This window comes from Amblyomma americanum, chromosome 1, assembly GCF_052857255.1.
Source record: "Amblyomma americanum isolate KBUSLIRL-KWMA chromosome 1, ASM5285725v1, whole genome shotgun sequence".
NCBI lineage: Eukaryota > Metazoa > Arthropoda > Arachnida > Ixodida > Ixodidae > Amblyomma > Amblyomma americanum.
The window spans coordinates 49,816,275-49,842,244 of record NC_135497.1 but is presented as its reverse complement, the minus strand read 5'-3'; the positions used below and the strand labels follow the sequence as shown (position 1 = coordinate 49,842,244).

General features: G+C 47.2%; 1 protein-coding gene across 7 annotated transcripts in view; it reads left to right on the top strand.

Moving 5' to 3' along the window:
• The first annotated feature begins 21,679 nt into the window (after nucleotides 1-21,679).
• Nucleotides 21,680-25,970, top strand: part of LOC144112778 (uncharacterized) — a 59,227-nt gene continuing 54,936 nt past the window's right edge. For all 7 annotated transcript variants that reach the window (XM_077645589.1, XM_077645593.1, XM_077645594.1 and 4 more), the window contains exons 1-2: nucleotides 21,680-21,998; nucleotides 22,808-22,953. In XM_077645589.1, coding sequence (XP_077501715.1) covers nucleotides 21,892-21,998; nucleotides 22,808-22,953 — 253 coding nt within the window. In that variant the 5' untranslated portion in view covers nucleotides 21,680-21,891. The remainder of the gene's footprint in view (nucleotides 21,999-22,807; nucleotides 22,954-25,970) is intronic.

The following is a 25,970-nucleotide window of genomic DNA, read 5'->3' as shown; positions in this document are numbered from 1 at the left end:
TTCGGTACTTCTATCCGCTCAAAAACTACTTTCCCTTCAACGTGCTTAAACACCAATGTTTGAAAAAACAAACCCCGCTGCTAACCACTACAGGGCGAAGCCCTTTACAGAGAAGTATCAAGTGTTCAGCCATTTCCTCCTCCTCTCCGCACGCAATGCACAACATTTCTATCTCATGGTACCTGACTCTATATGTCTTAGTCCGCAAAACTGTCCTGGGCTCAAACAACGAAGAGCTTCCCCTACAATTACCACAGATATTTTCTTTGGCAATTTTCTGCTTAAAGATCCTGTATGTTTTCAGTTGAGTTTGCCCTTTCAGGTGGCGATGAGAGGAAACACCTTGTTGATGATGAAATCGAGGTTTCTTGATGACCCGGTGGTTCTAAATCGCAAACATTCACATTACTCGCGGAATAGAAAAGGTTAACTGTTTATTTACAACATAAATAAAACCAGAAGAAACAAAGCAAGGAGAAAACTATTTACATGACTAAATCGTTGATCAGACGAATTCAGCCCCCGTTGTACACAGCGCGCTTGTTTTTAAACCCTCTGTCTCCGCCCTTAGCGGGGACAGACACCAATAAGATTACAAGTGACACATCTCACCAATCAGTGGTCAGGGAAAGGAAAATAAGGTTTCCGCCAACTAATCACAGGTTTGAGAAAGAGTGCTGATTAAACATTTGGGAAAGGAGAGGTTGCAATCAAATACCCAAACAGCAGAAACGCGACAACACTCTCCCACGGCACCCACGGCACAGCGGTTACCACTTTCCTAACATATGTTTTCTCTTTCGCATATGCCGACGAGACGATCACTAAAGTTGTTTACAGAACACACCGAAAGAGAAGACAGTCGTTACGGTCCGATCTCTCGGCTAATACTCAGCCGCATCTCTTGCATTCCCGAAACCTCGGCGACCCCTTGACAACGCACACATGTCGACACCTGTACATGGTTAGGCTTCTTAAGACGGGCTATGCCCGTGACGGCGCGGAGTAAACGAGGATGTCCGCCGCAAGAAGGGGAGGCCGAGACGGGGACGGATCCCTTTGTTGGCAACTTCCGACCCCACTGGAGCGGCCTTCCTTGAGAACACAAGACCAACGAGTTCACGGAAAGGTCAAGGAACTCCACATTCCCAGTGCCGATTTCGTCAGCATCCCGGTTTTCCACAGAGCTCTCTCTGTTCCTTTAACCTTTTTCTTAACCGATAATTGCTGATTTGTCCCCCTACTGCCGTCCAGATATTTGCTTGTCAATTTTCTAGTTCGCTTTCTCCATTTCGTGTCAACACGTTCCTTATGTACACGTATCTGGAAACTTTCCTAGCCCACTGCTTTTCCCCTATTTTTCTCAGCCGCTCCTCAAATGTCATCTTATTGCTAGCTTCTCTGCTCTCGAAGGACGCCCATCCCATATCACCCTGTACCCCTGATTTGGTGTATTGCCATGTGCTCCCAAAGCAAGCCTCCCTACGCCGCTTTGTCTGATTTCTAACCTTGCTTGAGCATCTGGTCTCGTGCACAGGACCGCATTGCCGAAAGTAAGACTAGGAACCATCGCCCCTTTACAGATCCCTCTTACCACTTCATACCTATTGTAATTCCACAGGGCACGATTTTTCATGACAACTAGCTGCATTCCTACTAGCTTTATTCATTCACCGTTTCATCACCCCTTTATTCATCATTATTTATCCACATCTCAAGATACTTGTACTCATCCGCGACTTCTAGTGCGAGAAATATATTGACTAGCGCATACACAGATAGGGACCAAAGTAAGAGTAAGAGACAGGACACACGCGTGTGTCCTGTCTCTTACTCTTACTAAGGTCCCTGTCTGTGTATGCGCAAGTCAGTATGTTTGACAGCTACAACTAACTAGCCCAAATGAAAGCCTTAGCATTTTCTAGTGCGAACTCTTCTATTGTATGCTAGCCGCCCTCAACATTAAATATCATGACAGCATATTTTTCCTTGCAAAACTTCAAACCTAATCTCCCTCGGTACCACAGATGGTAATCAACTTCTGAAAATCTTCCTTATGTCAGTCATTAGCACTACATCATCTGCGTACATTAGTCCCGCTAATGACGTTTAATCCATTCTCCTTGCTTGAAAAAAAGAGGGGTTGAAGCCTAGTCCGCTCCTCTCTAGTTTGGTCTCTAACCCTTGCAGGTACAACATGAACAACAAAGCATACAGAGGACATCCTTGCTTAACCCCCGCTGTATGTCTATAGGCCCCGACACATTTTTTCCCCAATTTATAAGCACTGTTTTACCTTTATATATATATATATATATATATATATATATATATATATATATATATATATATATATATATATATATTAGCAGAATAATTACTCCATCTTCCACATGCAATGTGCCCAGCATGTCCCACAAATCCTCTTGAATAACGTTGCCCTAGGCTCGCCTGATAGCCAGAAATGCTAGCCATAGGGGCCTATGTGCATTTTCGGCAATCTCTATATAATGCGTCAATGAAAACAGATTGTCCTCCAACCTTCTTTGTTTCCGAAACCCATTGTGTAGCTCCCCTAGCACACCCTCGTTCTCAACCCAAGCCTGCAGTCTGTCCTTTATAATCTGCATCACCATCCTATAAACCACACACTTCACTGTTACGGGACGGTATTTGCTTAAGTCAGCTTCGTCCCACTTTCCCCTATAAATCATGTTCATTCTACTTGATCGCCATTAATTGGGGGCTTTGCTATTCGCTATCATTTTGTTCACTTACTCTATTTATGTTTGCTTGGGTTTTGGTCCAAGCTTCTGTATTAACATAATCGGAATACCATCTGGTCCTGTCGACGTGTCACTAGCCACCTACTCTTGTAACGCGAGCACATGGTTGCGCTCTCTGGAGGGCCACTGCGTCCGACGCGGCCGCGCATCGAAGCGAAGTGGCAGATGACGCGAAGCGCCACGCCCAGGTCCAACTTCTCCTGCTCCACTCGGCTGCGATGAGTGGTCGTGTCGGACGCAGTGGCCCTCCAGAGAGTGCAGACACGCACTCGCGTGTTCAGGGTGGACGACCCTTTACGTATGGGACTGTTGCTTGCTTCGACCGACGAATGCCTCGGGGACTGCAGAACCACCGTGCCTGATCGTATCTCTGAATATTGCCACACGTTGTAAAGAATTCACATTACTAATTTGCCTATACTTTGCGAAAATCAGGATGAAAGCTCGGAACGGAGGAGCACACATAAGCCCACTCGACCAACCCATAAGTTACGCGAAATGAACGCGTATTTTCATACTGTCAATTAAGACAAGATTTTCTTGAGAAAGCTTCGAAAAGACTCATTTTTCTGGAGTCCCTGAAAAGGCACAGGCATTACACAAGTGCAAGCACACAAACCACACTAGCGTCTTTTCACAAGAATGTGTCACACCACAAGTCCAGAGCATCCAGAGGCCGACCAAACAAGCAAATGATGCAAAACGCCTGCACGACCGCGATCCACAAATCACAAATGCCGCCAAGCCAAACTATGATCCATGGGTGAAAATAACGCTTTCGTTATTACAACCAGGTCGGAATAACGATTTGGCTTGGCTTTCCGTTATTTCGACCTGCTCGAAATAACGTCGGCCGTTTACAGAGAGGCGCAAAGTGCTTCGATGCAAAAAGTAGCCAGAGCCTTTGGTGGTGTATTTTTGTTTTACTTGCTTTACAGTGCTTTTCTCTAGGGCAAACAAGTTGGTTTTGTTAATGTGATATAAAACACAAAAACTTGATAAAACTTATCTCTAGTTATTAACACAATTTGCAATATATTTACTCTTTGTCCAATCATCAAGCTCCCGCTAAGTGATGTCATATCCGCTGCTAAAAACCGCCACTGTATGGTGACACGGTCAGCGCCACAAATTTGTTTTTGCGACCTAATTAAATATCAAAAACTGCAGTATACGCGGTATGACCGATGCTAATAGCATCACTATAACTCATTCTATGCAACCAACAGGGAAAACAATGCACTGAAAATGTGTTTCGGGGCCCCTTTAAAAAATTTGGCAGTGGCTTAGCTGTGGTTAAGCCTGGATATACAAGCGAAAAGCCAGTCGTACCACTAAGCCGTACCACATGGTCATTGTAACGGCGAGTCTTGGGATTTTCCTCTTCTGACTCTCTTGTTTTCTCTTCCTCACTCGCTTGGCTGCTGCTGACTGATGATGCGACCAAAACACGCTTTTCGGCTTCTTTCTGACATCGTTTAGCAAGGCGTATTTCCCGTTGTTCAGGCGTTTCGGCTGCACGTTTAGCTTTGCACGTGGCGCGTGTTTGTTTTTGTGCTCTCCTGCTGTCCTGTCACTGGATCTGCCCCATTATTCCGTTAAGCGTTTAGCTTTGGCTTTATCATTTTTTTCGCTGTTGTGCAGCCAGCTCCCAAGCGAGTACTTCTGGGTCGGACGAATTTAGTTTCTCAGCTTTTCTGCGTGGTCTAGCAGCAGCCTCACTCTCCTTCCCTTCCATGTCGAAGTGCGCACACCTATTCTCTGGCAAGCGGTTATATAGTCGACCTCCGCGATAAGCACGCGCTCGCAGCGAACTTCAAACGATGACGCACAGCTCATGGCAATGGCCACCTGCGCCGCGCGTGACGTCACGCGTGGCAGTGGCGAAAGGTCAGGCGACGGAGTTGGCGGCGGCCACCAGCGCCGTGCGTGACATCACTCGTGCTCCGGCATACGCCGGCTCGCACGAAGCGCGGTGTTTACTAGCGTAGTGAAGCTTTTCGCTTCAAAAAGGACAAAGACAGAAGAGAAAGCTAGATGCAATCGTGGAGGGCTCCAGATTAATGTGGGCCGCCTGGGGCTCTCTAGCGGGTCCTGAGATTGAACAACACACGGGTGTCATGCATTTTGCCTCCAACGCCAACGCGGCTGGCATGGCCGGGATGTGACCTTGCTTGATATAGAAATCCAGGTAAATGAAAACTAACGCGGAGTCCAGCATTACAGCCACTCGTTATCTCTTCTTTCATTCCTTCCTTCCTTCCGATTTTGGGGCGGGTGAGGTGTTGACCGAAAATTAGTTAGTTACTGCGTATTTCCTTTTCACATAACCATATTTGTTTTGCAGTGGGCTGGAAGCGAAGCGCCCGATGCGGCGGGCATCACCCACATGTATTTGGCTCGCTAGTGCATGAGAATATAGCACGTACCGAATCTATGCCGGCTAATAATGGTCAGCTACTAATCTGTAGCTGCAATCAGGCGCCAATATATAACGGTAAAAAAATTCGAGGGGGCGCTTAAGCTTCGCCTAAGGCTATACCACGACAGCCTAATTGTTCAATTCCGATATATGCAGAACGTTATACTGCTCTTGGCGCAGTGGTGTAGTGGCTAAACGATTCACCACTGCTCTACGATGGTACGTGCTCCATGCCGTACCATCCATGGGCCTACTTCGATGCATGTTACTCTTTCAGAGCGACAAATCGTTAGATTAACCGGCACCTGTCACGGTGGGCACTTTGTTAACTACCGTCTTAGCAGATTGCGATGACGCTGCAAGGTCGCGTGACCTATGTGGCCCGCCTGCTTCCCGTGTTCCTCTCTGACGGCTACCTGCTAGACCCATGCCCGTGATTATTACCTTCATTAATAATAATAATAATAATAATAATAACTGGTTTTTGGTGGAAAGGAAATGGCGCAGTATCTGTCTCATATATCGTTGGACACCTGAACCGCGCCGTAAGGGAAGGGATAAAAGAGGGAGTGAAAGAAGCCGACGCGCATTTTATGTGAACGGGGCCTAACGCTATCGTGTTAAAGGTTGGCAGCCTTCTTAACCACAATTTTTAAGGAATAAAATTTCTATAGCCTTTAGGTGCGTGCTATGTTTTCTACAACGAGTTTCTAATGTTCTTGCGATTTTCCCGCCAAATCTCGGATTGGAACTGGTTTTCTTGACATGCTGTCGTGGTTCGCTCGTCTACTGAGCCGGATAACAAAGATTCGAGCCCGACCGTGGTGGCCGCGTTTCGATGGAGGCCAAACGCAAAAGGCGGCGTGTGTTGTTTGATGTAAGTCCACGTTACAGGTGCGCAGGTGGAAAATTAATAAATGTAATAATAATTGGTTTTGGGGGAAAGGAAATGGCGCAGTATTGGGCTCATATGTTGTTGGACTCCTGAACCGCGCCGTAAGGAAACGAATAAAGGAGGGAGTGAAAGAAGAAAGGAAGAAAGAGGTGCCGTAGTGAAGAGCTCCGGAAACATTTCGACCACCTGGGGATCTTCCGGTAGCCGGTAGCCGAGCGCCCTCACCACTGAGACATCGCAACGGGTGGTGAAAAATTAGAAAAATGATTTTCGGGGAAAGAAAATGGTGCGGGTATCTGTCTAACATCTCGGTGGACATCTGAACTGCGCCGTAAGGGAAGGGATAATGGAGGGAGTGAAAGAAGAAAGAGGTGCCATATTGGAGGGCTCCGGAAACATTTCGACCTCCTGGGGATCTTTAACGAGCACTGACATCGCACAGCATACCGGCGCCCTTGCGTTTCGCGTCCATCGAAACGCGGCCGCCGCGGTCGTGTTCGAACCCAGATCAGTAACCGAGTGCTGTAAGCACTGAGCCACCGCGGCGGGTGTGCGCAAAATTATTCAGATCTCCACTTTGGCCCGCCTTCCCCACTTTTGCTTTCTTCTTTCAGTATCTCCTTAATCCCTTTCCATACGGCGCGGTTCGGGGGTGCACCAACATATGTGAGACAGTTACTGCGTTATTTCCTTTCCTGAAAACCAGTTTTCATTTTTCCGGCGGTCTTGACCCTATATAGTATGCATGAGTCATCTTCTAAAACGTCGGTGCACCGTTAATCGAATTATCGCATAGAATTACAAAAATTGCACCACTAATCCACATTAAGTCACCCACTGATCCCCACTAGTGCGACGCAATCTATTTAGTGGGGTGGAGCTTCAGCAAAAGCCGTCACATTAACTGCGTGAGGAAGCCATAAAAGCCAGGATGTCGTATTATGGTTCTGAGATAAGGTTCGGTGCTCAGCGCAAACCGGATTAGCGACGGGAGACAAACCTGCCGAACCCTACGTGTGACGGGGAAGGGGAACTCTCCCAGCCATCCATAAAGAGAGTGCTGTGGATACCCTCATATGCCCTACGAGGTACCCGAAAGCCCTGAGTGCTCCAAAAAATTAACTATGCTCGATGCGGTCATACGCCTTTTTCTGATCTGAAAAAAAAAACAGACCTCTAGCCAAGCGCGCTTGAGTGTACGAGGTAATATCGCGAGTGACGAATAACAGTCTGTGAATGTCTCTGGCCGGAATTGAGCAGGCTTGATGGTTACCAATGAGGGTCGCCATCACACCCCTCAAGCGCCGGACTACATTAGCTGCAAAAGCTTTGTAGTCCACGCTGAGGACCGTTACTTGCCTCCGTAGTCTTCCGGTCGAAGTGACCCTGAATCGCGTTTAGCTATAAGAATAATTCCTCCGCTCCAGAAACTGCCGAGAAAATCGCAGCTCACGAAACACCGGGGCAGAACAGATGTTAAAGATGGATCCAGATTTTCCGGAACACTAGGTAAAATTCCATCGGCAGACCATCCGGGACAGGCGCTGATCCCCGCTTCATTATATTTGGAAGCAGCCTTCAGCTGCTCCTAAGTCGGAGGCGCACAATGAGCGTTATGTACCCCAGGGGCTTTTGCGGCAACGTGGTCAACAAGGAATGTCTTACAGCAGCCGCCTCATCTACTGCGATGGCTGTTTGTGGCATAGTCTCGAAATGCGCCAGAATTGTGCCTCCGACAACACATTGGGCGATTGACCACCTGGTCTTGAGCTATGTACTACATAGCTTGGTCTTGCGAACCGCTACATTTCGGGATGTGGACAAGGGCCGCGCCTACATCACCAAGCTGCAGCAGACCGGGACGAAGCAGCAAAGGGAGATTTTAAGTTTCGCTGCCGTGCCTACCAGGTCATCTGACACGCGACGGCGCAACGTGGGATCTTCCCCGGAGCAATTCCAGCGCCACTGCGTCTTCGGTGCGCATCACGTGTTGCTGCCACTGTCGACCAGTGTAGAGCTCAAAGCATGTGACACACTCGCATTTGAATGCGGGCCTTCCGGCAGGCGCACATCTAGACGCCACGGCCGACTGGTTCCAGCTCCAGGGAGAGACAAAACAAGCATTGCCGGTCGATGATCTGAAATGTAGTACATCGGCGTCGACGGCATAGCGACGACGTTCGTCCGCGCCACTACGCACAAAGAGCAGTCCAGCCTGCTGGCCTATCCACCGCGCCGCAATGGCAAACAAAATTGCGTGCCGCTTGCGGAGATCGTGAGCATCCACCTGCGATCTGCAGAGCCACGGAAATGTCCAAATAACGAAATTATGAACTCGCTCTGGACCATTACGTAGTGACCTTATTTGGGCGCCGATATGCAAAATTATTTCAAAACAATTGGCAGTGTCATAGCTCGGCTACGCCAGGATATACATCGTGAGAGGTACATTTCTCTGCGTGAGCTTGTTGTGGACGCTGCATGTTTAGCAGTGACAGACATATAGGCTTCATCTCGGCGGCTATGCGCCGTCTATTACGATCGGCATTCTGGCATCTCCGTTTGGCAAGCCGTTCCTCTTTCTGTTCGGGCGTCTCCGCTGCTCTCTTCGCCTTCTTATGCTCGTTCTCTTTTTGTTGAGTAGACAAGTGCCAGGCGAGAACTTCAATATTGGAAGAGTTAATATTCTCTTGTCTATACTACCGCTGCATTATTACCGTTTAGCAGCGGCTGGTCTCTCCTTCTCTGCATCCGTGTCAAAGGTTGTCATACAGCCGCTCATTACATCTCCGCCTTTTATACGCAATGCTGCGCATGCGACGCCCGGTTCCGGTGATAGGGCGGCGTGTGGCAAGGTGGCCATAGAGAACCATACGTGAGTATGTTTCGCTATGAGGCGGCGACGAACAGCGTGGCGCACCTGTGTGGTCTCTCTGGTGGCCATGGTATCGGCGCATGCGCAAAACTGCTCATCCGCGTCAGGTCACGTGCGGCCTCAGCGACGGCGAAACGCACGCCTAACCTGCTGCTCCTCTCTGGTTGCCATGGTAACGGCACATGTGCACAACTGGCCTCTCCCGACCACCGCGAAATACTCGACTGGTAGCCCAGTGTAGCTCTCACTAGAAAACTGTTTCTCGATCACCTCCGAATGAGAACCCACGAAGGACAAAATGCCACGTTATCAAACAAAGCAGCAAGGCCTGATTTCAAAAACATATCTCGTTGATGTCACAAACCAGCGGTAACGAAAGGTTGCCTTGACGAAGGCAAAAATGCAACGTTCTCAAATAACGCTGCAAGACTTGAATTCAAAAACATTGCCGGTCGTTTAAGTTGGAAGTGGCGCCTCGTAATGTGTTTTTCAATCTTCGTCCTGTCTTTGCGCTCTAAATATTTCAGAATGAACAAATTCCTTTACGTGGCGGTGGTGAGAGATGTGGGCTGCATGCATTTGCACGGGAAACGTTGTACCCGCCGCGGTGGCTCAGTTGTTAGGGCGCTAGGCTACTTATCCGGAGTTCCCGGGTTCGAACCCGACCATGGTGGCTGCGTTTTTAAGAGGCAAAACGCTAAAGGCGCCCGTGTGCTGTGCGATGTCAGTGCACCTTAAAGATCCCCAGGTGGTCGAAATTATTCTGAAGCCCTCCACTACAGCACCTCTTCTTCCTTTTCTCCGTCACTCCCTCGTTTATCCCTTCCCTTACGGTTCAGGTGTTGGTTCAGGTGTCCAACGATATATGAGACAGATACTGCGCCATTTCCTTTCCCCAAAAACCAATTATTGTTATTATGGAAACGTGGCAGACACGCGGCACTGCAGCAATAGGTCGCAGCGCTCAGAGTGACCAACCTCTCGCGATCAACCATTAATTTAACTGCATTAGGCGTCTGACGTAGTCGACACACCGCTGAGAAATCGACCCCACGATTTTCCAGCTGCAGAGGTCATTGCGCTCAACCACCAAACATGATCGCACTATATCGGCAAATGAGTTCAAATTACCATCTGGATTTTGTTCTTCAACCTTTCTCTCCAAGCCGTTAGATAATTCTTGCCATCCCACACAATATTGATATTCAAAAAAGGCAATAATACGGACAAGGCTGGATAGGACAACTGAATGAGCTGAAATAGGCATGCAGCCAGCCTGCCTGCCATAGCAGGAGAATTTCGGAAATAACCGAAAGGCGGGGTTACCCCCTCTTATTCTCAAGCAAACTCAACTTCAGCGGGCGCTGCAACGTCTGGCAACCAAGATTGTACGAGTAGTACGAGCTGTACGAACATAGCGTTGGGGTGTTGGTTGCGTTGGGCTGCATGTCATCGCAGCTAACCGCGCTCGGATTTAGGACGCAGAGTAACGCAGTCGCAGCGATTGATGTGGCGAAGAAGCGGCTTGAGTATTGGTGGCAGCAAGGAGCAATGCGCAGTGGACGTTGTGGGCTTGTCGATTCAATGCTCGAAAAAATTTGGAGGACGCTTAAGCTTCGTCTTTAAGAGTGAGACGCCACAGCGTGTAGCAGCGTTGGCGAGAGTACACGGAACGCCATCACCCGTTCGGCGCGACGCGTGGCCCGTTGGACAATTTAAGGAAAGGACGCCTGTCACACATCTCGGCGGACACCCGAACCGGCCCGTAAGGGAAAGAAAATGAAACGAACAATTGCTTCTAAGGAAAGGAAATGACGCCTGTCTCAAATATTTCTCGCTGGACACCCGGATCGCGCCTGTAGGGAGGGTAAAATCGATCGATCAATCGGTCGATGAATCGTTCGCGTTAAAATCCCTTCCCTTACGGCGCAGTTCAGGTGTCCACTGAGATGCGACATTTTTCGCTCCCGGCCAAAGACGCGGACGCCGACGAGACCGGCTTCTCTGCGACACGAGCTCCTTAATGCTGTCGCGTTAAAATGGGCTGTGGTTTAGCTCTGGTTAACCCTAGTTGAATTGCGAAAGCTTCGTTTCCTCGGCACGTCGTCTACGCAGCGTCTCATTCCGACGCTATAGAGAACTCAAACCGGTCTCTTCCGCAGTTTAAGTCACTCCGGGACGTGGCACGACTTCTTCTAGCCGCATCTCCGTTACGGCGTTTCTCGACTCGTGCGGCGCGTTCTTATGGCATCTCTTGAGCGCGTTCTCTCTTCCTCGCTTCGTTTTGTCGTTGTTTCGTCTCTTTCGCGCTTGCCACATGGCCATTTTTGTAGCGGGAGCTACACTAAACTACCAGTCGAGCATTTCGCGGTACAAGCGAGAGGAAAGTTGTGGGTATGCGCCGTTACCATGGCAACCGGGGAGGAGGAGTGGGTGCACCGCGGGCTTCGTCGCCGCCGTCACCGCTCTTTCTTCCGGAGTCCCTCTTATTCCTTCCCTCATGGCGCGGTTCAGGTGTCCGCCGACATGTGAGACAGATACTATGCCATATCCTTTCCCAAAAACTAATTTAACCTTACGGCCGCGGTCCGCGGTGTCAGACTCCTCTGCAGGCGTCGCATGGATCGCACCTAACGTTCCGCTAAACGCATTAAAGTGCACCAGCGTTTTATGAAAATTTGGGTTTGGTGGAAAGGAAATGCCAAAGTATCTCTCTCACTGTATCGAAAGGCACCTGAGCCGTGCCGTAAGGGAAGGGATAAAGGAGGGACTGAGAGAAGAATGGGGAAAGAGGTGCCGTAGTGGAGGGCTCCGGAATAATACCGACCACCGGGGATCTTTAACGTGCACTGACATCGCACAGCGCACGGCCGCCTTAGCGCTTCGCCTCCATCGAAACGCAGCCGCCGCGGTCGGGTTGGAATCTGGGTACTTCAGATGCTGGACCCGAAGGATTGACCTTGTGTATCTGAGAGATATCAACCACTCTAAATACCGTGTAGCCAGTATTGAGACAACTGCCTGTTACATTACCAATCATCGGGCAGTGTTTATTTCTGTCAAAATAATTGAATAAATAAACGATGTGTCTCGCCGAATACTTCTTCAATGGTTAACATTTTAGTCACAACAACAAACTCGACAACGTGCGTATCCAGCGGAGAACTACAGTTCTCGCTACGTATATCCTGGCATAGCTGAACTAAGCCACTGCCATTTTACCAGTGTAAAAAAAGTGTATCTCCGCCCACCTACACGAACGTATTTCTTTTACGCACAGCGTAACTCCGATAACTGCACAGCGTAGCTCCGATAACTACACTTCCTACACCGATTTCTTTGGAGTTGTAGGCTAGCAAAAAAAAAACAAGGCGCTCGTTTAAAACGCACAACACCATTTTGTGACTGTAAATGTCGCGAGCGGTTGCAGCGCAGTCTCGCAAGTTTGTGAAGTTCGTCCGCCTGGACGATGGTAGCGTTATGGCGGTGCACCCACGAGACGGAGAGTGGCAACCTTACCCTCTGCGAAGATAAAAACTGCTTACACGTCAGAATGTGTGTATATTAGTCTGCTGAACGCTACTTCGCATTTAGGTAAGCCGCGTTCGTTTCGTTGGTATCGGCGCTGAGCGACCCACGCGAAAAAATGTATTTAGCGTGCATGGTCATCCGCGTATCTGAGTATGTTAGTGCGAAGCTTCCCTGCGCTTACAGTGTCGCCTTTCACGTCTGTGTATTAATACGGCGGCGCCACAAAGCGGTAGGTCAGGCTGCTGGCTGAGAGCCGAGGAACAGCCATCGAAAGTAGCACCCCATATGCCGCGGAACGCCGGTTTGAACGCGTCGCAGAATGCTGTTCCCCTAGCCACGACAGAAGCATGGATGCTTTGTATTTCGCACGAGGAACCCGTCCACGACCCGTCATCCGACGATGAACTTACTGTGCAAGAAACTTAGTGACAGCTGCGTGATACGCTCCATGCATCCGCCGAGCAGACGATACAAGTCTGTATGTTGCGCTCCATTTGAGGGGAAACAAAAAGGCCCTTTGCATTTCTCTACTGTAATAATCGCCACGCAGAAACGTTTTGCAGTATATATTTCTTCATTTTAATTTATAATAAATTACGACGACTCGAAAATTCAGACGTTGTCGTCTGCACCCGGGGACGGCGCCGCTCCGTATCACGCTATTGGCTGATGCTCGTGCAGACGAGTGAGTGCAGCGCCTCACGTCATAATTTTAGCCCCGCCCTCCACTCACCTACACAAACTTGCACGAAGTGCTCAGTGTAGGTTAAAAAACAGCCCTACTGAATCGCTTCTATATATATATATATATATATATATATATATATATATATATATATATATATATATATATATATATATATATATCCCCGCGAGGTGACAGCTCCTCTCGCTCTACCCCAGCAGAGCACATCTGGTGGAGCGTGCGGCGACGGCGGCGGCGTCGACGGCGGAGTCATCTTTTGGAGCACGGGTGCGGTGTTGCTAGGCAACGGCAACTCAAAGTCGTTCGTTAGCCACGGCATACGGCTGAAGTGCGCGACGAGCTGAAACGGCTCGCTGGCCGGCGTAGTAAAGCTTCCACTTTAAAATTCTCCCTTGTGGCCAAAGTAGTCCGACAAAATTTTTGTGTGATTCATCTTCTAAGCCATCTCTCTCGCTGTCGTGAGTTTGCCTGTGCTAACGCTAATGCTTAAATGGCAACCCTTCAGAGAAGGTTGAGAAAGCGGAGGTGGCGGAGGTCAGTCTAGATTGCCTACATCTGCGCGTACCGTGATTACGCTAACTTCAAAGACTCGTCATCAGTCCACGTGCTGCGTTGGCTTTTTTGTTTTTGTGTATCCACAGCAGATTTCGGAAACCGTAAACTCGATCCCGTGCGAGGTCATCGGGAGCTCTCCCTTACGCAGGCATTTGCTCAGAAGCCCGGAAACAGGTCATCACATGCGACTCGAATGAAACACCTAAAAACACGTGTACATGCCGACAAAAGCTTAGAGAAGCAGAAGTCGATAGACTTCATCGCTGGCCTTCGGATATAGTGTTATTTTAATTTCCTGAAACTTCACATAATTTTAGTATTGAAATTAAAGAAATAATTATTTCACCGATCTCCCTTGCCAATCCCGTTGTGCATCAATTGAATTTGTATGCACTTGATTTTTGTTAACCATGAAAGCAAATAATTTACGCACCTTAATTGTGTGCCAAAGGTTTCTTCACCTATAATACTATTTTGATACAATTTCTACAAACTTTAGTGCCCTTCATTTATACAGCTAAAAATTTTTTCTGTCCTGATCGTATTTCCTTTCTTTCAAGAGTGTAGCTGAAGAGGCCTGTCATCTATGCCGGACTAGTTCGCTGGAGGTGCCCAGGCACCAAGCTAAAGAGCTCGTGCAGCAGTCTGGAAAACCTCCTCAGGCATGCATGGTGAAATATAAAACGCAAAGAGCGTGGAAAGGGGCAAATCGAGTCTGTGACATGGAACATTCTCTAAAATATCCTAGATATCAGAAGGGCCACTTCGCTGCAAGTACTTATACACCTCTTGTCTTTGAAAATACTCTTAGTGCAAAATTCACATCATACATTTATCCACTCATTACTGAAATCCCGAGAAGCAAACCAATATGCACACTAGCCATGGTTGCTTGAACCACTAACGATAAAAATGTGCCTGTTTCGTAGAAAAACGGCAATAAATAAGAGCCAAGGTTTTGAGACATGCAAGACGCGTATCGCTTCACACCAGTTGCCTTCCATAGGGTGCTCTCCTGATGGCATTTCCGTTTCTCATGTAAGTGCTACAGGGGGCGAACGATGTTTAGGAGACTGCGTGCTAAATGAAGCCACAAAATTTCTTAAGAAATTATGAAGCACGACTTGAAGAGCAGGCAGGTAACGCGGCTCGCCTTAACACAGTATAAAAGAGGCCACTTCCCTTTTGTAGTTACGATTATTCTTGCTGTATCATTCTTCATTATGAGGCCGCTGCACTCCGGGTATTGAAAGACTGGAGTTATGAAATGCGCGACTCAATTCATGTCACATTACCTTCAGAAACCATGTTGCTGGGCATTTCTAGTAGACACAGTTTTTCACAAAGGTAGTTCATAAACTATTAAATCGTCACTCAGCATCCAGCAGCTTGGTATAGCCTTCATGTTCGTAAACACTACATAAATTTTCCCTAGTATACACAAATCGTAAATTGGGGCTAGACTTCTACATAAGGGTTAAATATATGTACAGCACCCAACAAACACAAAACCTCCTCAAAATCTCCCAGAAATATCCCATCAGGTCATTTGGAATGTCCCCAGGAGGTACTCATTTTTCCCGAAGACATCCAAGAAACGTCCCACAACTAGCCGTGTCCAAAAAGTTGTGCGTCCCAGGGACGGCCCCAAAAGGTTAATGCTAGTTTTCTCGGCTCTGGCTCAATAAAAGTATTTCTTCTTTTTCATGCAGACTTCAGGAACATAAGCGCGCATATGTGCCAAATTTCAGGCACGCAGAAGGGATTCTGCAAGCACTTAGAGGCAGAAAATATGTCACAACCACATCACAAGAAAGGAAGCCGTACGCGGTCATTCCTTACAGTAATGACATTTCCCTCAATCTCAAAAAGGTAGGCGCAAGAGCTGGTGTAAAAGTGCTCATGTCAGCACCCAACGAATTAAGAAGCCTTTGCGCCAAAGTCAACAGCGAGCAAAGAAATATCAATGAAAGAAAAATCACCTGAAAAAAAAACGTGTGAAATATGTGAAAAGAGGGTTTGTAAAATACATCTGTCATTTGGACGCACCTACATTAGTCAAACAGGGCGCTGTTTGAATGAACGGCTTCGAGAGCACAAAAGATCCCTAAAGGGCGCCAATAGCAGTGAATTAGCAAAACATTGCAGACAGCATGAATGTGACCTGCAGCTTAGCAACACAATGGTCATCACGTCATATTTTGATCAACGGACCAGGGAGATTGAAGAAGCCTTCAACATCCGACAAAAGAGCGACGTATATGCGTCAGCATACTTTCGATAGCGTTTCGTGACAGCGAAATTGATTATCTGCGTGCGTTGTCCTAATCTTTTACCACGTATACATCTTATGCGTTTGTCATGCTTCTGTTCTTTCCTTATTGCATGAGCAAGATATATATATATATATATATATATATATATATATATATATATATATATATATATATATATATATATATATATATATATATATATATTCGATCGAACGTGGATTAAAAATATGGTTGTTAGTCAGCATTGATTCCCGCCTCTCTATTGTTTGTTTCGTGCTGCGCTGCTCCCGTCACAAGAACATGAAATGTAGCAAAATTTTACACACAAAGGAAATATGAATTCAAAAAGTCGCCCGATCCCGCCCATATAACAGGAACTATCAGCGCAATACAGATGTAATTTCAGTTTCTTAGATGTGCTCTTTGCATTTAAATGAATACAAACAGGAAACGCATATGTATGCACCATTTAACACACATTGTACGGAGCACTACGGCACCAGCATATAATAGTGGTCAAATTTTTCTCTAGCTCTGAGAAATCTGAAAAAATAAAGCAATAAAAACATAATACAGGCTGAATGTTGATGCACCTTAAGCAAAACATTCTAAAGGGTACAAAAGCATATATGCACACGCAAAAGTAAACGCATGTAAAGAGCAACCTGGGTGCCAAAAGAAAAGACGATATGGGCGTACGATACATATACGCGGTTTCAGGTCACGGATGTTCTGCAGGCTGAAACCTCCATATGGCTTTTCCTCTCGCACGAGCCTCGAAGTAAGCTTGAGCGTGTTATAAAACAGGAAAAAAATTAATTCTACGAGGCGAAAATAAAAAAAAAACGAGCATAAACCTTGACGACGTTGCCAACGGAAACCCGGGGATGAAATAAAATGCTGCAACTATATACATGAATTCAACGCAGCCTTCTGTCCTGCGCCTTCTCACGGCACAGCGAACGCTCAAGCATACGCCTTACATCTTCGTTACACCCCCGTTTTATTTTCTTGTGACTAGGTGTGGAGATAGGACTGCTTGGAGCCGGATGGAAAGGGAGGACGTCTTGAGGTAGGAGCCCTGTCGCGCCGCACCCATGGTATAGCAGACCGCGCGTGCGGCACAATACGGCGTGGGAGGCGAGATAAAGGGGATCAAGGCACAAGTAATCCTGTGGGGTTGGTTTAAAGTCAGCGACGCGAGCACAACACAAACTATACCGCTGCATGCGACAGGACGGCAATGTAGGTAGAGCAGGTTAATCCATGGGCACTCGCAGCAAGAGTCTGGTGGGCTTCCGAAGATCTCTACCGCCTATGACCGCAGTGGACGGCCGCGCTGCGCACCAACAACACGCCACAGTCATCGGAAGCGCTGAGGGATCCAGAGTGCGCGCTAGGAGTCGCCCATTGCCTTGAAATCCGCTGCCGCGGACGACGCCTGTAAGAGCGCCATTATGGTGTAGGGCCGTGAAGCTGCGCAAAAGACTTGCGATGCGCCGCGCGCCGCTGCACCAGTTCCAAAAGGAAATATGGGGGCACGCAGAGGTGCGCGGGAAAGCTGCCATGAATTCGTAGCTACGAAGTTCACGACAGCCCAGTGATGAGAGCAAGAGCTGCCGCGCGCTGGGGCTTGCGCGCGAGCGGCTAGGGGCTGCGCGAATACGTGTGCGCAAGATGGCTTCCGTCCAGCGAGGAAGCGGGGCGAGCGACGGGAGGCAATTACTGCGCCTCTGCTAGACAGCGGCGCAACGAGGACCGCTGGTAGTTCGAGATGCCTGCAGAGACCTCCGCACCGTGCTGAAGTTGGAAACACTATGGAAGAGTGGCACGTTGGGGACCGCCGCTCCAGGCGGTGCGATGAAAAGGCAGACCGCCGTCGCCTGCACGCCTGCAGAATGGAGCCGACTGCCCACGAGAGAGATGCGGGGTGAAATGCGCTTCCTTCGGCTGCTCGAGCAAAACTGTTTGATCTCTCAAAACGGCGAGTGCAAGAGCAAAACCTTCTCTGCCCGTAGCTTTTGGCGCGAGGGAGAGAGAAAAGGGAGCGAGGTGTCAATTTGTATTTTTTGTTGAAAAGCATTGGTCCTAAAAACGTTCTTCCAGTTACCTTTCTGGGACCAAAATGCTATGATTTATTCTTGTTTCTGCTTAACACCCTCGAGAAAACGTTTCCAGGCCATTAGTGGGCGCACTTCCCTTTTGCTTGTGCTTCTGTGTCCTGCCTCTACGGCCTGGAAATGTTCGATAAATGTTTTACTGGGACTGAGACATTCCATCCTTTCTGGGCGCACCTGGGGAGGTACGTTGTTTGCTGGGCATGCAGTGGAACGCCTCCAGAATGAATGACTGTTTATCAGTTAAACATTTTCTGGAACCTGACACAAACCACCCATTGTGTCTAGTCGGCCTCGGTTTGGTTTGATAACTTCAAAATGATTTATGCTGCCAAGGCATCATACGGCATTATGAAAGTCCATATCACTTTATTCGACCCACATTTCGTATCTCAATTAGATTATTAGCTTATTGCTTTCAAACCAGTTGTTCTTCGTACTCTATAGCCATGTAAGGATTCACAGGAAAAATGTTTTTGTGTAGGTGATCTGTAAATTATTGCCTTGAGGTTTCACTGCGCGTGGATGTTCAGCAGTGTTGTGTTGATACCATAGGTGGGGAAATGCCCTCATATTTACTTTTCCTCCATCACTGTCACTTTTGAATCCATGGCCCTCCCTCACCCTGGCTCTTATTTTGAAAAATTATCCTGTCCTCTCTCACCTTTACTCGATCCCTAAAACTTTCTCCCTCTCCCTCACCGTAACATTTTCGACCCTTCTTCGCCGTCACTGATAGCTGTTTTAAAAGTTGACTTGTTTTTTCTAGTCGGCAACTTCTGGCGATATTACTTAGTAATAAACGTATATGGCGATCCTTCAAGGCACTGCTCGACGAGAAGCTAGATGCTTATACTGGTGTGTGCGTGCGTGCGTGTGTGTGTGCGAGCGCGCGCGTGTTTGTGTGTGTATGTGTGTGTGCGTGCGCGCACGCACGTTTTGGTTTCTTTGTTTCCATGCCTGCACTTCCAACGTGGTAAGCAGCGTTAATTAAATAATGCCTTCCTTTCCCTTGATTCATGATTACACGCACTCCTTCGAATAGCAAGAAATACTGCATATTGTGGGGAGGACGAGATGCAGAGCCGAAGACCACGAAAGGCAGCGGCAATAATTAAGGTAGCGCACAAAATACCACGGCAGCGAGACTGCCAGCGGGCCTTGCTCGAGCAAAAAGCGTGCAAGGCGCTCAATGGCATGATGCACGCGCGCACCAAGCAGAGGCGATGCGGCAGCGCGGGCTTGCACTGTTTCGCAAATCGCTCTGCGGCGGCGCACGGACGCTCGCGTTCTCAGGGTACACACACGTAAAGTAAATGGCATGAGGCACGACCGTGGTGGTCGCGTTTCAATGGAGGCGAAACGCAAAAGGCGCCCGTGCGCTATTCCAGAGCCCTCCGCTACGGCATTTTTCTTCCTTTCTTTTTTCACTCTCTTCTTTATAATAAACGCGCGGATCGGGTGACCAGCGAGATAAGTGAGACTGTCACTGAGCCATTTGCTTTCCTCAAAACGAATTTTCATTTTTAAGCTGTGCAGAGTACAGCCATTGCCTCATCTAGAAAGATGCCTGCGGCGTCGCTCGCTCACCCATTGTAGCCGCCGTGCCCTAAGTTGCGGATGGTTGTTAAGAGATGGCGCTAGCTACTTTTCTATCTGCGCCATGGAGGAAGGAAAAAAAATAGTTTTCCTTCCTCCATCATCTGCGCCATTGCGGGAGGCTGGTCAGGGTGGTGAGGCGCCGCGGCGGTAGCAGCCAGTAGCGGGCATCGGCAGCGCTGCTCTAGCTGCTCGACAAGCACGGCGCGACCCGTCTATTCAATTGTATTTGAGCGAAGTCGTTGTGTTCTGGCCACTTGCAATGAAATTTTAGTTTTTTGCACGTATCGCTTTTGTTTTCGTTTGCTTAAACAGTCGGAAACGCGCGGAAGGCGTCGTCTGGCGCAGAGACGTCGTCTGCTACGGCACGGGCGCGCCAAGACCTCGCGGTGATGTGCGCATGCGCGCATATGTTGCAAGCGGCCGCCACAAGGATCGCTAGCTACTACCTAAAGTGGAAAGGAGAAAAGAGAAAAAGGTAAGGGCAGCAGGTTTTTGGCAGTAATCTTAGCCTTACGAAAATTAGAATCTACCGTTTCCCAGGTCGTGGTTATGACAGACTCTCTGTCCATTTGCTCTTCCTTATCCTCGCCCACTGACTCTCGGCCATTACGCCTCTTTAAGTTCCTGATTCCGCTGCATCTAAATTCGGTAAGGTTGCTTTGGGTACCAGGTCACATGGGCTTTCACTTAAATGAGGTTGCAGATTCCTTAGCAAGAGCCTCTCTCAGCGGCCCAATTGTTGCTGTCCTACCATCGTGTGCATATACAGCTGCGGTGAGGTTTCGCAGCTACACAATATTTCAGGAATTTGCTGCCTCGGCTCTTACATCGTCTCCCGAATATCAGCATCTTCTGCATCCTTGGAGTAGCAAAGACTGGCGCTCACGCAGACTGGAGGTCTCTTTCACGCGCTTGCGTTGCCGGGTTCCCCTTCTAAATTTCTACCTTCACAGATCTGGCCTGGCAGCTTCCCCACTGTGCCCTTTTTGTGCCGAACCTGAGACAATGGATCACTTCCTGCTGTTCTGCCGCCGCTTTTCTCATTTGAGGAAGCGTCTTTTGCAAATTCCATTTCATCAACTGGGCTTGTCTGTGTCTTCCGCGGTTGTTCTTTCCATTGGCGCTTCTTTGCTTGGACGAAGCGACAGGAGTGTGCGCTCTGCTGTGCAACATTTTCTTCAAGAAACGCAGCGACTCCCATTCTAATTTCTTTTTCCTGATCTCTGTCAGTAAGACATTGCAACATTACAGGCATTGTGTACTATTATGCACATTAAGCAATTGTCCGTCTTCGATCTCCAAGTTAACTGGACCCCTTTCCTTCCCTCTTCCAATCTATCAGACTACATACTATTTCCACTGCTTTTCCCGTCCAAAATTTCCTGTATCCAGTAATTAACCGCCTGTGTCTTGGCCACTCCCCCGTAGTGGGTATGTGCCAGCAACGTCTGAGGCCTTCCTTCCTTCCTTCCTTCCTTTGGCGCACACTGCAGGCATCTTGCTAGAGGAGGCGATGGTACAGCAAGCCACGCAATATGCGAAATTTAAAAACCGAAACCAGTGGAGCTGGCCAACATCATCACTCCCGATTCCGCGGCGCTGCCTTACGGTGAAATAGCTAAAGCCTTAGAATCAGATAGTGCCGCCATGCAACGACCGCGGCTCTCTGCCTGAGCCCAGCTGCGTCGCCTGCAGCTACTTCGCGCCACGCTTTCGAAAGCTTTCGTTCGCAGCGCCGCCAGGAACAGTTGGTTGCGATTAGTCACATTTTTTTACTAGATCACTAACCATCAACTGCTTTCGTAATTCAAACAAAATGTAGCGTCGTTTATTGCACCACGCATTTGGCAAAAATAATGCTACCAGTTTTCTTTTAAAGCGTTTTAGTTTTTGCGACTTCAGCGCCGCTTTTTCGTTCGCCGGTTGCGAGGTTGAGCGCCCCATGTGTACTATCGGCCGTGTGCTACACTACCTCTTTTAGTACGCTTTAATAGAGTGTTTGTGTCGAGATTTGGTTTCTTCAGCTTGTTGTTGTTGAATGTGCGGCCCCGTTAATGTTGTGGCAGTGTGGCTGAACTCGGAAGCTGACAAATGGCCCCTGCGCTGCGGAAGACGTTCTTACGTGCATGGAGTTCTCAAAAACTGCTCTGACGTACCGCACCCAACACCACGCCGGAGCGGCCGGCCCCCGACGCCCGGTTGGAGAAACGGCTTACCATGATTGCAGACGAATGTAAGTACAGAACTGTAAAATGACTTTTGTGGTGTGTCGTGGGGATGCATGAGGGCTGCGAATGCATTTAGGCTTGGTCTTTACGTCTTGTTCGCCGTGAGGTGCGAAATGCGAGCACGACACGATCGCTTGCAGATAGGTGTTGTTTTGACACGCTCGCGTGTCAGCTATGCGCCTTTTAGATTCGCCCCCTTGCGCTCTTTGCGTCAGCATCGTTGCGAATAAGTTATATGATAGAATTTGGTTGCACGCTGAGAACTCAGGCGCAGCTTGATTCGTTATTCTGACTGTACAGGAGCAACGCGTAAAAAGTAGACCATTGGAAGGAAAAGTGCTTGTAGCGGCGTGCGTCTTTTGATTCTGCGGCCTGAGTGTTTACTCGATATGTAAAATTCCCGGTTCCATGTCGCAGTCGTATGAAGTGCTGCGTTTCTTAATACCTTTGGTCAACGAAACTACGTTTAAAAATAGCAGAACCATTCCATTACAGTGCACCTGAGGTAATGGCACACTGGAAGGTACGTTGTCGTTTTATTTGAATTACGTTCAATATACTGAATGTCATTCCCCATTTTCAGCCTGAAGCGATAACAGTATAACGTGATTCGCGATTAATAGTTCTAAAGAAAATATGACTGCCTTTTTAAACCATTTTTATGCAAGCTAATGGATCATAGGTAATTACTCATTAGCCTCCACTCCTGAACACATTGGACTGAACCGCTAGAGGCTGTAATGGGATGTTGCTTCTTTGATCACATTTACGAAAGCATCTCTCTAATTCAACCTTTCTTCAAATGCGTCCGCAGTGAAGGACTGTACAGCTACCCCACCGGTATCATCACGCTGCTATTGCATCTCCTTTCGTCCATCATTGAGCCAACGCTACCTCAACCTGAGGTAGCCTATCAGCCATTGATACCGGATATCAAGCATGTCACCTGTAAAAGAATAGGTATGTGTGGGTATGACAGACAGTTGTTTTTTTCTTGTCTTTGCTTGTAGCCTGACAAAAGTCTTCTGGTCTGGCATCTCTCTCTCTCTTTCATTTGTTTCTTTTTTATCTTTTGAAAGAGCATCAAGAAGAAAGCAAAAAGGCATTGTGGGCATCATGAGAGTATGGCTCTAATCGAAGACATTGTGTTATAATGTGTAATGCTTTTTTTTACAGTTTTTATGCTCATGCTTCTGCTTGGGAATTTTGAGCACTGTATAGACCAAATACAAAAATATATATGTGCTTCATGACCTTTCTAGAGTAGCTTAAAAGCAGCGATTCAATTTCATCATAGCTTTACTTCACCAGTACCTACCTGTGTCAAGGCACGGCAAGTTTGAAGTGAACCAGTGGTGTGATAACATTATTGAATATTAGCGTTCAAGTGGAACAGTGTGCCTTAGAGGCACAGGTGCGGCTAGCATGAATAATTCGTGCTGTACGAGATTATCCTTGCATTACGTGAAATCCTGTGAAGCTTATATTGAAGCTGTGCAGAAGAAAGGCATTTGTTCTGTATGTCATGAGTGTTGCTAGGGTTATTGTTCTTTCACACTCCTTTTGTCACAACTGACTGCACTGTACAGTTCAAATGCATTTGGAATCTTTTGAATATTTGATCATTCTTGTTTTTATTCATACCGACATTCAATTACTGGTTGCACTACACTAGCTGAGCTTATTTCAACAATTATTTCCATGACCTTAACCAAGCCCCTTGTGTTACTTGAACCGACGCATTTGTCGTTGCCCCCCTCCTGAGCCATCAAGTTTTGTTATAAGCTGTGCAAATGATTTCATTCACTTTCAAGAGGCATTGCTACAATTGGTAGCATGTAATTGGCTAATTACCTGGGTACTCATTCTTATCTTCTTTGGAACACATTTTTTGTTTACTTGTTTCTCTTGTATTGAGCATGCCCCAGCACTGGAGTGATGTGCTGCGGGACAAGTAAAGAAATGTCAGTCCAGCTGCCTCCGTAGGGGCATGTTGCTGAGGCTTTTTGCGCTCGTAGATCTGTGTGGCTTTACTTACAAGCATTTTATCTGACACAGTGTGTGCCTTAATATTTTTATTTATATGTTTTAGAAAGGGCCACTCTGGCACTCCGAAAACTTTGCTCACCTGCGTACTATGTGTTCATCCATTTTACCCCCGCACACCTGCTATAGCTCCAAATGGTGATACATTATCTGCAGACAGGTAAATAAACTGAACAGCAAGTAAAGTTCAGTTTTTTTCTCCTAGCTACTCAGAGACACAAAGGGGCGCAAGTTATGTTGCAGTGTGTTTCGGGTACCGCTTTTGAGAGCAAAACCTGCCTGAAGTTTGGTATATACCAGTCAAGAAACATGAAATAATCTTCACTTTTGGTGGCGTGCAAGTTATTTTCAAATGACTGGAATGGCTAAATATCTTTATAGTAGCCAAATTAGGCATAACATGTTAATGTCAGTTCCTGTGTATATCAGTCTTCTAATGTGGGAGTAGAATTGAGCACAACAGCATGTTTTGGCCCGAGGAGTGCATCAAAATAAACTAACATGTGTTATTTAACCAGCAGGCTGGTAATCTAATATATGATTTAATTTTTTGCCATTTACAGTAACGGGCCTTATTTATTGAAAAGTTAATTATAGCTGACCATAATATCCGCATGAGTTTTTAGATTTTTCAAAATATGATTCCCGTTGTGGCTGCAGCCCAATGAGTTTACGGTGCCCAAATGGGTGAAACCGCATAGGCCAGAATGGCTTGCAGCCACGCTTACAAGTGCATACCCACCCATCTCCTCTAGCAGTTCCTGCCACGGGCACTAAAGTGTATTCCCTGTTACTCTTTCTCGAGGTTCAGCCGGTGTCAAAAAGGTCTCTTTAAGAGCTACTCCTTATAAAAGAAGAACTAATCAAAACTAGGACACATCTCGCACAGAAAGATTACAGCAGAAGCCTTAACACTGCAGCAATGCATCCCTGCAGGCTTTTGACTGGTACCAACTGAAAATGTAGACAGTTTAATCTGACATATCCCAGCTGAGACCACATAGAACCCTGTGGTTTCCATAGCTGGAGACCATTTGAAATCTGCCATGCTTATGAAGTTGACCTACTGTTGGGCCAAGACAGAAGCTTTCATCTTCTATTAAGTCGCTAACTGGAACTATTTGCCGTTGAGTTTCAGGTGCACCTGTTTTGATTTTAGATTCACTTAGTTCCAGCTGGGACAATGCTTTGGAAGAGAAGGTGTGCCGTCACATATTAGCAAACAACTATGATTCTTTGTTTAAAACTGTGGCCAACAGGTTTCTGGTTGAGACTGGGTGATCTTGGTTCATATGAGCTGCAACTACGCCAAATTCTCAATTTAGGATGTTTCTCTTGCGTGTATGTAAATCCAGATGGCAATTACCCGGTGAAGGCAAATTATATTTCACGTTAACGAGCTGATATCATATCTTGTCAACCGCAGAAAAAAATAGGTTTAAAGCTCCTTAAAGTAAGTGCTGTAGAAATACAGGACCCATTTCATTTTCAGTGAAAAGTATGGAATTTTTATCAAGCAGAAAGTTACAGTAGGGATTAAACTGTAATGCGGGACATAGGCCATTTGATTACGTGGGCATCACAAAGATGAAGTTTTTTCATTAAATAGAAGTAGAAATAATTTGCTTATTATTAAGATGTCAGGTTGAAAGCTCTTGACATTTGTTCTTATCAAAGCCGCTGAGGCAAGAAAACTATGTAAAGCATACATTGTACCCCGTTAAAGATGAAGCATGGAAGAATATACATCAGATGAACCTGAGCTCAGTGCAAAAATGATGCAGACAGCACAAAAAGTGCCAGTAGGCCCTGTAGAAGAATTTAAATCCCCAGATTACAGTATGTGTCAATCATAAATCAATATGTTTGTAACAATGCTTGTGTACAAAGCTTCAAATCAGGTCATTTATTGAGCAGAACAAAATAAAATG